Here is a 12847-nt window from a genome sequence, read left to right on the forward strand (position 1 = left end):
GGGGGGGGGGGGGGGGGGGGGGGGGGGGGGGGGGGGGGGGGGGGTGGGGTGGGGGGGGGGAGGGTGGTGGGGGTGGGGGTGGTGGTTGTTTTTGTGAAGGGGAGACCGGCATAAGAGTTTCCCTTTGTTCTCGGGGGGGCGGAGATGATAAAAAGAAAAAGAAGGTGCGGGGAAAAGAAAAAAAAAAAAAAAAAAAAAAAAAAAAAAAAAAAAGGAAAAAAAAAAAAAAAAAAAAAAAAAAAAAAAAAAAAAAAACAAAGTATAAAAGAAGAAAGAATATCCAAGAAAAAGTGTGGAAAGTGTCAAGTACCCTCTTCACAGGGTCACCAGAGCAACAACGGCAACCAGAACAGCGAAGAAGGAACCATTCAGGACTCGCTCGTTCTGAGACGGAGCAGCGTTCTTGTTGGTGGTGGCAGAGGTCTCGCTGCCCTGGCTGAATCCGGTGGAGCTGCCACTGCTGGAGCTTCCAGAGGTGCTGGTACCGGAGCCGCTGCTGCCGCTCTGGGAATTGCCAGGCTCGTTTCCAGAGCCACCATTGCCAGAGGGGACAGTGTTGCTGCTGCTGCTGGTCTTGTTCGCAGATCCCGAAGCAGACGAGCTGGCGCCAAGGTCCATGTCAAGTCCGGTAGCGCCAAAGGAGGCGAGCACGGTGTTGTTGTTGGTGATTTGGACGGAGCTCTCGAGACCAGCGTTGTCCTTGAAGATGTAGGCTTTGCTTCCCTTGACATCAGCATCGCTGGGAGGGTCGTAGCATTCGACGGTGATTTCGCCAAAAGTGGCGTAGTAGTAACCGGCGTTCTTGATGTCCTCGCTATCCCAGCTGATCTGACCGCCGGCCCAGGCAATGGTACCCTCCGCGTTGCTCGCTTGACCAGCGGGCCACAGGGACAGCTGCATTCTGGAGGGCGTCTGGGGGTACATGTATTGCTTGCTTGTCTCGTTGTAGGTGGATTCCTTGGTCAGAGTTCTCTTCACCGCACCGTCGACAGACCATGTGATGGCTTCGGGCTTCCAGTCAATCGTGTACTCGTGCCACTCGCCAAAGGTGTCACCACCAGGGACGGATGCGTTTGCGCCGTTGTTATCTGGGGGAAAAGAAAAAATATGAGTTAAATAGCCAAAATCGTGATCGGGTATCTGCCATCGAACTTACAGTCAAGAACGCCCTGGAAGTAGTAGTTAGTCTGAACATTGGTCAGATCAGCACCGACGAACTCGTAGTCGATCTCGTCCTTGGTATCTGACAGCAGAATGAAACCGGTGACCACACCAGCGCCACGGCTGCTCTTGATCTTGGCCGAAATCTTGCCGTACCAAAGGTAGTGGTTGTTCGCGATCAGGGTGCCGACGCTGTTCTTGGGCATGGTGAGCAGGAGGTTTCCATCCTGAACCTTGGGATAACCGCTGTAGACCCAGTCGTATTTGGTGGCATTGCCCAGGTACTTGGTGTTCTCAGCAGCGCTGTCGAGGTTCGACCAGTCGTTGTAGGTCTTGCTCTGGCAAACGGGTTCAGGGGTACAGGAGTCGAGGGAGTAGGACATGAGAGGATCGCATCCGCCCAAGCAGTAAGCGCCTGTACCACACTGGCCGTACACTGAAGTAGAGGCATCGTTAGGTTAGGACTGAGGCAACAAGAGGCAGTCTGGACTTACGAGAGCAGCAAGGCCATTCTTCAGGGCAGTGGGAGTCTTGGCTGCAAGATGGAGGATCGGAGGAGGCCGAGGCCGTTGTGGCAGCCAGAGTGGCCAGGAGAAGCGAAGAGGCGATGCGCACCATGGTGAGTGATATTGTACAAGAGAATGGATATGTACAGAGACGGGAAAAAGATTGTGTATAGACAAAGAAAGATCACCAGCAGGTGAATGAATGAGGGGTCTGTGAAGAAGAATCAGTAATGCGAAGCACAGAACCCTTTTTTGATTACAATTTTTGTAGGATGCGTGTGGGATATGGGTTCTTTGATGAATGGAACGTACCAAAATATTGAGCGAGCGTTGAACCAGACCCAGAGACAGAGAGGAACGGAGTGGAACAGTGGGCGATGATATGGAGAAGTATGCAAATAGGCTGGCGAATATAAGCGCAATCAATATGACGCACCAATCAACGAAAGGCTGCGGTAGATTTCAACGAGAGGGGAATCAGGAACCGCTGGAGAATAAGGGGGGGAAGAGGAGGAGGAAAAGAGGTAGAATAAGAAGAAAAGCGAGTGTGGTTCTTTTCCTTTGTCTCTCTTGTGGTCTTTGTCGACTTTTGTCTCCGGAGCGATCAGTACTACTACCGATAGTGATAATCTTCCGACAGACCAAGAGGAGGAAAAGGAGAAGCGATCAGAAGTCGGGGGGCGGATTTTAAATAATAGGTAATATTGATAAATCAAATAATTTAATAAGTGATGATAATAATAATATAGTTTAGAGACATCAGAAGATAATTGGTCCTTGGATCGACTATCACTTGTCTGTCTGCACGAATCGACTTGTTCTCCGTGAGTGAGTGTCGCTACTAGCCGACCGTTTCCATACAGCTTCAAGGCATCTGGAGTTGACCCTGAACAGGGTCCGCATTCGGTTGATTCCATTCCATTTACATTAACAAAGAGACAATGACCTCAGCCATCCGGATCATCTGAGCACGAAATTTCGAGAACAGTCAAGTCAGTCCACTAAGAATCAGGATATTCTCATTAGTAGTACTACTACCTAGGTATTATTGCCGCTGATAAGCTGCCCTGAAAGTGTCTGGAGTAAATATTTAATGGCCTTTGTAATTACAATACAAAGTCCCTGGCCCACAGCCACCAAAGTCAATTCTGCCTGCTCAGCCAACCGATGGGCAAGGACACCTCATTACTATGAGATTTTAGATTTCATAGCGCTGCCCTCCAATCTCCAGCAGTCCTTGACAAATAAGTCTTGAGGCTGTTACCGTTGAAAATTGGGCTGTAGCCTGTACCTTAGTTAATAGTAGTGTATGGTAAAGTATTTAGGTGGAAATGAAAGGTCATAATTATAAAAATCCCTCCAAGACAAGCACGGGACCAAAGGCGACACCAAAGGAGACACCCGACCACTGAGAGAAGACTTCCAACTTGTCTCACTCCATATGCGGGACTAATCACTAGGTACCTAAGCTAGAGGAGAACAGACAAACCCCTCAGAAAACAGATTAAATCCATCCACTGCACCCACATTTCATATTCTGAATCGATGAACTGCTCTGAGCCAATCAGATGATCTCTTCAAGATAGGAGCGTGTCTTTGATATCATATGATATGAACTGTTGCTATGATATTAATATGAACACTCTTAGCAGACTGCTACTTATGGCAATGCAGATGGTAAAAACCAGCTTCACCTCAGTCCTCTTCTTTACACGCAATCTAAAGACACCCAGAGTGTTCGATTTCTTGGACTCTTGGTTGGCTTCTTGGTTCCTCCTTGGAAGACCGACAACCGACCGACTGGCGACTTGGTATGGGTTGGTGATGACAAAGAGAAAAGATAGCACTTGCCAGCGGTAGAGTTACTCTAACTCTACGAAAGAAACATGATGATGATAGTCGACTCTTGAGTCTTGACAACCCAGAAGTGTGACAACTCAACATGAAGAATTTATTTTTAGATTGCCACAAATCTTACTTCTTGCCACCAAAGTCAGTCCCATGCGCTCATTGGAATGCAGCAATTATGGCTGCTGACGGGGTCCGAACACAACCAAATACTAGTGCGAAGAAGGAAACAATTCGAGTCTCCAACCATGGACTTTTGATCAGTATGTAACCAAGTTCGACTACACACCTCTTACTCAGTATACAGTGATGCATTATCATCTTTACCCTGATTGTCATCCTTCATGGTGATAATGCTAGAGATGCTGGCTGGAGTCTGACAGTAATGATACATCACAGTTGATTTACCCCTTTACTTACAACCATCCCAGCATGAGTTTCACAGCATATACGGAGTACTCTCCCTACTCCAGTCAACAAAAGAACTATCAACAGCAGTATTCTAGACCTCCAGACCTCACAACATTACTTATAGCCCCTCCCACGTACAACAAACAAACAGAAACCGTAACACAGGGCCATACTTCCAGACTTCCATTCAACCTTCCATACATATCATGGAACAATCTTCTTCGGCTGGGGGCCTTGCGGACTAGGCACATTCCAATAGACATCATATCAACGCCATATCTGAAACCTGTCAGATGGCATTGCCAGTTAACTCATCACAGATACTATTCTATTCCACTTGACGATGATCATTGCTGGCTGCATCATATTGTAAGAAGCGTACGTGTGCTGTCTACGACACACATGCCATGAACCTTCCCATGCAAGGGGATGGGTACTGCTGCAGGTACTCCATAGAAGGGATGGTGTATTCTGAACTTGCATGCGTTCATGGTTCATATTATCTAGGTAGTGGTCACTAGGTAGTCATGATGTAGGCAGCTCAGTCAACATCCAGCCAACAAAGCTATTGATCGACTTGATCGTTGATTGATCGTCGCCTTGAGCAATGTAGATGAAGACGGATGTTCCCATAGCACTAACCTGATACTCCCATGCACTTTGTCCCTTCTACCCGTCCATCATAATTTCAGGTGAAAGTTGTTGAGTGGCAATGTTGAAGTACCACGTAAGTGAAAGATAGCCTAAGATACAGTTGAAAATTCATGCCATGACAGGACATTCTGGCTCAATCTACTGTGGGACAACCCCTAGCTAAACACCGCTTGACTACATTGCCATAGGCTGATTTGAACAGGGGCGGCTAGTAAATTGATGTCGACCTCACCGAGATCGAACGCTTCGTTCCCTCGATACCAGCATCGGCAGCTTCGTCGTTAAAGGACCATCCGTGTCGTGCCCCCCATCGCCACGTTTTCCCACTGGTCCTCTCTATGGAGAAGTTCCAACTCGTGAACAAATTGCCCTTGCTTGTCCTTGTTCTCTTCTCGACTCCTGATATATCCACTTCATTCCCTCGCATGAATTCATTCCGTCAGTATCGGCGGCCATGTCATGGCCTTTTCCTCCGCCGCTCCGCCAGGGCGATACAATAATCCCATGATCAGCGCATGGATTTCTTGACGAAGTTCAAGTTCTTGGCAAAGCCTGGGCGTGCTGTATCCTTGACCAAAACCAACTCCTTTTCGCAGGGATCCGAGGAGTAAGTCACCGAAACACCACTGTAGACAGCACGGGTGTCTTTCCACTTGTTGAAGGCCTCCAGGACTCTGCGAGCAACGGCAGTGCTTGTGAACACGGCAGTAGCTATGCTATAGTTAGGTTTCGCCCGCATTCAGGGAACCACAACATGACACAGCTTGGAGTCACTCACCATTTCCAGAGTTGAAGACCCAGAGGAAGTCGATGTTGCCGAGTCCAGCGACGGCACGAATGTCCGACTTCCATTTCTCCGGCGACATGTTATCGGCAAAGAGCCTCTTTCTTGCGAAAGACAGGCGCCGACGCTCTCGGATGGGCTGGTTCATCCGACGGTGATCATCGTTCCAATCGATGATCTCGGCGATCTCGACATTGTATCCGGTGCCAAAGCGTCCGTATCCGAGCATCTCCTCCATCTCCTGGTTCGACTTCACAAAGGCAAGTGCATGAGAGGCATATTGAAAGGTGACTCGGGTCCTTTCGTTCGTCTCGACCCGAATTTCCTGCAGGGGACCTTCGTGGATACGGGTGGTGATGAAGCGGATCGCCTCCCTGGCGACCCTGCCGTAAATACGTACGACGCCCGCTTTGGCTTCAGCTATCTCTGGTGAGAGTGCTGCCCCCGAGAAATCCATGGCTCTCGGATCATTCTCGCCATCAATGCTGTGACTCTGCTTGGATCCGGAAACAGACGACATTGACATAGGCGACAGGTAGTGCAATGTTTCCTTTGGTTGGCACTGAACCTTCGCCATGGACCCGGCAATTTGAGCCCAGCTTCCAGCTCTATTGCCGTGACCCCTGGCCGGCTCTTTGTTCTCCTTCTCAACCTCATTCATAAGAGCAGCAACAGCTTGCTTCTGGATTGTGTCATGACGCATGGTCTGCTGGGTTTCGGCACCCACGATCCTGGTAGGGAGCTATTGCGTGTTAGCTTTTCGACCATGTAACAAGATGACCAGAGGCTACTTACCCCGTCATCGAGCACGTAGTCGCTATCTGGAATATGCTCGATTCCCTCAGAGAAGGCATTGACGACCATGATGCTCAACTTTCCCAGTTCGTTGGCTGGCTTGTGTTGCTCATGCTTGCGGAACTGCCATCATCAGTTTGCCAACCCCATTACCTCCATGGTGCGAGGCTTACGTGACAGGCAATGCGATTCAGATGGCCCAAGGCCTCAGCCATGGCCCCATCAATGGTATACACCGCCATTGTCGGTAGGATCGAGATATTGAGCCAGTCTGTTGGAGATTCCCGGTTGTGATGAGAGATGTGTCTGTACTTTAGATTGCAAGCTCCGTATCCTGTTTTCAATGAGGTCAATGTTAGACACAAGTGCAGGACAGTGAGGCCTTTCTGAGCTATCAGGGTTACTCACTGCTTAAGCTCTGAAAAGGGTTAAATGAGGCTTCAGAGGACAGAAGACTGTAGGGTGATAGCTAGACGCTGAACTGTCAGAAATACAGCCAGCTGAGAAGGTGAGGCAAAGATTGATGCAGATGGCGGTGCTCTTTGTATTAATGACAGACAATGTGAGCTGAGTAGAGGTAAATAAAGGAAGTTGAAGATGAACAGAGGGTATTTGCTGTGTCTCAAAGGACTCTTTATGCTCTCAGTGTTACTCTGTGAGGAAGGTGAACATTACTCGCGAGTATTTGAGCATCTAGGTTGATAAATAAGCCCTCAGAGCCTGGTTTGATTCTGAAAGAAGTAGAGATGTAGAGAAGAGGAATAGAGGAGGCTGGAGCAAGTGAAAGAAAGAAGAGAAAAGTAAGGGTAGGAAATGATCCTAGGTATATTCTCTCTTAGAGAAGTGAAGTACTGTGCTTGAGTAATGAATAATTCTATTAAAGCCATCATATCCTACTATTATGCACCCTAGAAGATTCTAATACCCTTCCTCTATGGATCTAATATAACTACTAAGTATAATTAGGATTAAAATCCATATCTTTACTAAGTGATTTTATAATCTCCTTAGATGTTAACCATTTTCTCGCGATATAAGTCACTGTAGGTTGAGTATTAGAAAATCTAGTGAGAACCTCTTACTTCATTCATAGCACACTAAAACACACTTTACACCTAGTAACAGTAGAAGCCCGTACCTTCTGACTGTTGATGCTTGATTATCTTGAGTATTTGTGCGTACTGACCTGCCTTGCCATCCGCAACTTCCTACACTTACATTGCAAGTCTCTGATATTGTTCTCGGAGGCTGCAGAAAACTTCGAGCAATTTCAAAGTCAATCCAGGAAAGAGGCCTCAACTTTCAATAAATTGTATGGCCATATACTGACTTTCGATTGGCCTAAAGGATACACGCCTGCGGTTGGACTGCGTGTACAAAAGAACAAGTCGTGAAGGTGCGAGTGTTCCCATTTGAAGCAAGAACAAAATTTCGAGACGAAGATGAAAGTACTCGAAAAAAATATGAACACAGATGTCACTCATTGAGATTCTATTATATGGTATCTAAATTTTGACTGATAGTCAAGAGAGGGGAGGGAAGTTTCTCACAAAGCTATACGAGAACGAAATCAGCAACAGATTAGAATCAACGGATGTATCTAGTTCGGAACTTACTGAGCAGGACATTCGTAGCCCGATGGGTTCTTGGTTAGGTAAAGCTGGTGGTACTCCTCGGCATCCCACCACTGGCCTGCAGGTATAATCTGCGTTGTGACAGGCTGCTTGTACCACTGCTTGGAGACTTTATCCGTGATTTCCTCCGCGATCTTGTGCTGCTCCTCGCCATGTGTGAAGATCGCACTGCGGTACTGTGTGCCGACGTCAGGGCCCTGGCGGTCCTTGGTCGTGGGATCATGCATGCGGTAGAAAAATTCCAACAGGGAGCTGTAGCTGACGACCGAGGGGTCAAAGGTTAATTGAACAGCTTCGGCATCTATCACATAAAGAGAAGAATGTGAGCCTCTCATGACTCTGACCAACGAATACCAAAGGAAGGCAACAACATACGGCCAGTATTTCCAGTGCACACAGCTCGATACGATGGGGAGGACGTCGATCCACCACAGTAGCCTACTTTAGCTTCGACAAGGCCTTTTCCATTGCCAAAATGCTTGCGGAACAGGTGCTCAACTCCCCAGAAGCAGCCCGCGGCCAGTGTTGCTTTTTGCGTGTTGTCGGACATGTTCCGAGATGCCGATTCAGAGGTCAAGGAAAGGAAAGGAGAGCTAGTCGAGAACGGACGAAAGAACCGTGAGAACAAAGTCGATCTAACTGCGGGTGGAACAAATGCCATCAATCAGATGGAATACGTACTCGAATAATCAGGGAGTCGGACCTTGGAGATAGAAAAATTTCTGAGGGAGGGGCAAAGGCGGAATGTTGCGATTGCGGGGTGTGATGATGGGTCAAATGAGGACAAAAGGCGAGCTTGAAGTCCTCCTTTCAGTAGATATTGGACTGTTGTGAGACAAGAGACTCACAATAAGAAGGCAATTGAACCTCTTTATAGAACGTCTTTATCATTAGAAATCCACCATGGCTTCGTCGACGCTTAGGTAACTGGCGTCATTTGACGCAATGACATAATCGAACTTCAGCTCTCCACACGAGATCTGGGGTATAGATAAGTCGATGACATATGAGGGCATAGCGAACAAGAGCCATCACGGGAAGAGCGACAAAAAGCTTTCAGAATTATCTCTCAATCTTTCGAGTCTCGAAATCCGCGCGTATCGTACAAAAAAGAGCTATCGACATTGAAAAAAAGAACAAGTTTACACCAGGTGTTCCCATTTTCTCTCGATGGGATGGGCTTATCCTCGGCCATGCATTGGTAAGTCGAAAAAGGCAAGATTCCATGTAAAGATGTTTTGGACATTGAAGAAGAAGAAGAAAAAGAAAAAGGAGGAACAAGAGCAATGGTATCTGTCGTCCTGAACACCGTCCCAAGTACCCGATATCGCCAGCAAGTAGCCAATATAAGTCAACATTCAACGTGCTACCTCCATCCTGCTCCAGAGCTAGGGTAGAGAGTCTCCGGGGGCCGCTCGATGCTTGGAGCGGCCATAGTACTAAGTCTTATAGCGTCTCTGCTTGTAAGACTGATATCTCGGGGCCGAATGTCACCTCCGAATGTGGTTCGTCTATGACTCGTGCTTTTCATGATTGGAAGAGTTCGAGGACTCAAAACCCTAGGTTTGGGATCAAGCTCTTTCTCACTTTTGACCATCCGCCTGGCCTGCGATGCGGTAAACATTGTGTTTTCGCTTGGAGAGCTTCCATAGGTTGCAGATGTCGGACTTCGTCGGCGGTGGATGCGGAGGGAATTGGTAGAGGCACCGGAGCCAAATTGTCCGCCAGAAATTCGTCTCATTGCTGAAGTGATCTTAATGGCATCATCCTTGCTGGCCTTCCAGCTATCCTTGGTGTCGGACAGTGGGCTGCTGGAGTAACTTCCGCTGGATGTTCGGACTGCGATTCGAGATGGACGGTCGATAGAGCTTCGATTCAAGAAACTGCTGTTTTCAATGTCTCGCAAAGGTGAATTCTCATTGTCAGATAGCGGGAGAGTAGAGGTTGGAGGCGGCCCCCCGGGCGAGCTGCCGGGTTTCTTTGACAGGAATCCCGCCTTAAATCGATTGTTCTTTTGAACGTGCAGCGTTGGTTCATTAGAAGGAGGCGGGACCGGAGAGGAGCCAAAAGGACTGATGTTTCGGCTGGGCACAGGAATTCCGCGTGGGATTGGAGAGGTCCGGGGCAGTGTGGGCTCACTAGGACTTTCTTCAGGGATAGTCTCAGTGGCTGGTTTTTGAGGTGTCTTTTGATACTCCGTCAAGGCACCATCTTGCTCGTCGTCCTTCCAGCGGACACTCCTCTTCGTTATTTTTGCCTGTGTCTTCTTCGGCGAGAAACTGACACTCTTCCTTCCGGCACCCACTTTACGTCGTCGTGGGGATCCCTTCGTTGGTGATGCGGGGGCCGCGGGAGTAAATGTTATTGGTGCCCCTAAGCCTTTCACCGCGGGGAAATGAGCTACGCTCGATCTCCTTTTCTGCTTGGGAGAGCTAGGCTTCAATGGACTGAGTGGTTGAGCAGGCAGTAGTGTGCCGTCCGGTTTCACGACATTGGTGGCGACGTTAGCTGACGAGTTGAGCATCTTCAGAAGAATCTTTTTGCCCATTTCCACTGCCTCCTCCTCGCTCAGGTGCATTGTCTGCTCAATGGAGGCAATAGCCTCAAATTGAGCTTGGAGAAGAACTTGAATTGTTGCTGCCTCGCCTGCCTTGTCTTGCTCTGCCACTGCGGACAAAGCCTCTCGCTCCGCGTTTGACCGGAGGAGCTCTGCCTCCCGATCGAAATTGGCAAAGTCGCTAGTGTCGCTATTCTCAAAGTCTCTGAGTTGACGGATGGCGTTCTCTACAGCAGAGTTCATAGCTCGGTCCCAGTTATTCTTCGCCAGTCGCTGGTGATAATGTTGTCTACTACCCTCCAGTTCGAGGAGAATACCTTGCGCCGTTTTGCGAATCGCTTGGAGACTGGATAACGGTTCCTCGTTTTCGGAGTTTGCGCACACCGCGTCGAAAGCAGCAATCCATGAAGACAAAATGCCGATCCTGCGGCTTACCTGCTTCAATTTGATCATATTATTGATCTTCTCTTGCCTTTCTGGCAACGAGTGATCATATGCATTGCGAATACGAGAAACACCTTCCCGGATCGCTGCGTCTTTCTTTTCGGTCTGCTTCTTGAACTTTGCGAAGGCCACTTTTTCAGATTCCTTCTGCTGAGCTTTGAGCTCATTGATCAGGTTCATTTGCTCATCGATCTTCACCAAGAAATCTTTCACATGGCGGTTGACATTGAACACGTTTCGCGTGACCTTAGTCTGAATATTTTTCGCCCGGTTTGCGTAGCGAAGAGTGTTTTGTGTCTCATCGAAGTGTTGGCTAGATGGGCTAACGCACACAATCATCACTGTCCTACAGTTGCCGCCCAGGGAGAATTTCAGAAGACGAGTCAGCTTCGAGTTTCGGTAAGGAACGTGGTTGCGCTTTCGAGGGTCGCAGAGGGCGTTGATACAGCTGCCTAGCGCGAGAAGGGACTTGTTGATATTGGCTCCTTCCAGTAGCCGCTCGCCCCTGTTCTTAGTGGCACTAGCTCGCTCGCTTCCCGCAAGGTCAATGATGCTCAGTGTTGCCATTGTATGTGGTTCGTTGACATCCGCGTTGCGATCTTTCTGGGCGATATTGATCTGAAGAACTGCATGCGACCGAGAGGAAGTGGCATTGGCTTCCGTTGGCGACATTGTTCGGCATTCGTTGCCCCGCATAATCATGTCCATCACCTGCTGTACGTTTTGCGGGTGGTGGCTCGATAGCCCAGAGACAGAAACCGACTTATTCGAATCCTCGCGGAGCATCAAGCCCCCTTTGCTGCCGCCAGGGACTAGAAGATCACGAATTGTTTCGTTGTAAATTTCCAGGTATGAAAGGGATACTTCGGTGTGTTTCTCTCCTGACCGCTCCTCGATTCGCTCGAATAACTCCTGCATGGTAAGGAAGATGATACCGGGCTGTTGTGCTGTGCCGGTGATTGTGTGCGTCTTTCCACATCCGGTGGCACCGTAAGCAAAAACCGTGGCATTGTAACCGTCAAGTACGCTGTCTAGGAGGGTTCGTGTAGTCGCTTCATAAACCTCACCCTGTGTGGCGTTTTGGTCAAAGATCCGATCGAAGGCGAATGTCTGGTCCTTGACGCGTTTTCCGTTTGGCACGACGCTTCTCGAGAACTTCTGAACTGGATTGTCTTCCGGAGGATCGAAGACTCTTTGAGTATCGTCAGTTTTTTCTTGACTTGATATCCTGGTCCACAGTTGCACTCACAAGCATCTGTCATCGATGACCTTGATGATGGACCGGATCCCCTTCTGGTTGAGCTTGGGAGTTGGTGCTCCGGCCAGGGAGCCATCTCCGAGGAATAGGGGCCCGTCTTCACATTTTGGAAGCTGTGCTGCCTCTCGAATTGTAAAAGGTCGGACTCGAACGGTGACAGTAATTGATGAGGAGCCGCCTACGGCTGCCATGGCGTCTATATCTTAGCGTCCCTCCAGGTTGGGCTGGGGAATTGCAGTCGAAGACAGGAAATGAGTGAAGGGTGAATTTCGCGTATCCCGCGACGCCCTGCACCCTTCGGCCACTCGGAGGATTATGGAGAGAATGAGGTAAGAAGAAGTTATCAATAGAGAAATAAGTGTCGAGAGTCTACAGCTGAGGAATGTTGACAGTCCTGTTAGACTGTTCCTGATTGAGTTATTCCCCCGTGATTTGTCTTCTTCACGTCAAAGCTGTTGACTTCTGGTTGTTGTCCACGTTGCGTTGCTCCGAGCAACCATCAGCGGTATCGATTAGCGTAATAGCGCGTGTGCTTAGCTATTCTCGCCAAATTCTCCCCTAATCATGCAGAGAAACGCAATCACCACAATGCTTCTTCTTTATGGCCACACACAACTCTATCATGATTGGCTGATAATCACTATTCGGAGGGATTGGGACCACACTCGCTTTCGGAGGTGCCTTACCATGAAATAGATAGCCACAGCCAGAAGACTTCATCATTATCGAGTTTACCCGGATGGGTGCAATTTGGAGATCCCATACTACACTAGACTCATCTTGCCCCCCCCCTTT

At 48.7% G+C, this 12847-nt stretch overlaps 3 protein-coding genes across 3 annotated transcripts; all 3 read right to left on the bottom strand.

Moving 5' to 3' along the window:
• Window positions 1–315: 315 nt before the first annotated feature.
• Window positions 316–1779, bottom strand: utr2 (putative cell wall glucanase (Utr2); the record flags this gene model as incomplete). The annotated part of the gene is made up of 3 exons (XM_026753720.1): window positions 316–1088; window positions 1157–1597; window positions 1656–1779. 3 exons carry the CDS (start codon window positions 1777–1779, stop codon window positions 316–318), a joined length of 1338 nt encoding a protein of 445 aa, XP_026609637.1.
• Window positions 1780–5088: 3309 nt separating this feature from the next.
• CDV56_100973 (peptide-methionine (S)-S-oxide reductase MsrA) lies at window positions 5089–8343 on the bottom strand (the record flags this gene model as incomplete). Its single annotated transcript, XM_026754592.1, has 6 exons — window positions 5089–5291; window positions 5359–6106; window positions 6160–6282; window positions 6333–6465; window positions 7776–8094; window positions 8169–8343. The coding sequence occupies 6 exons, from the start codon at window positions 8341–8343 to the stop codon at window positions 5089–5091; spliced, it is 1701 nt and encodes a 566-aa protein (XP_026609638.1).
• Window positions 8344–9159: 816 nt separating this feature from the next.
• CDV56_101586 (kinesin family protein) lies at window positions 9160–12243 on the bottom strand (the record flags this gene model as incomplete). Its single annotated transcript, XM_026755205.1, has 2 exons — window positions 9160–11986; window positions 12044–12243. 2 exons carry the CDS (start codon window positions 12241–12243, stop codon window positions 9160–9162), a joined length of 3027 nt encoding a protein of 1008 aa, XP_026609639.1.
• Window positions 12244–12847: the final 604 nt, after the last annotated feature.

Source organism: Aspergillus thermomutatus (assembly GCF_002237265.1).
Source record: "Aspergillus thermomutatus strain HMR AF 39 chromosome Unknown NODE_453, whole genome shotgun sequence".
Taxonomy (NCBI): Eukaryota; Fungi; Ascomycota; class Eurotiomycetes; order Eurotiales; family Aspergillaceae; genus Aspergillus; species Aspergillus thermomutatus.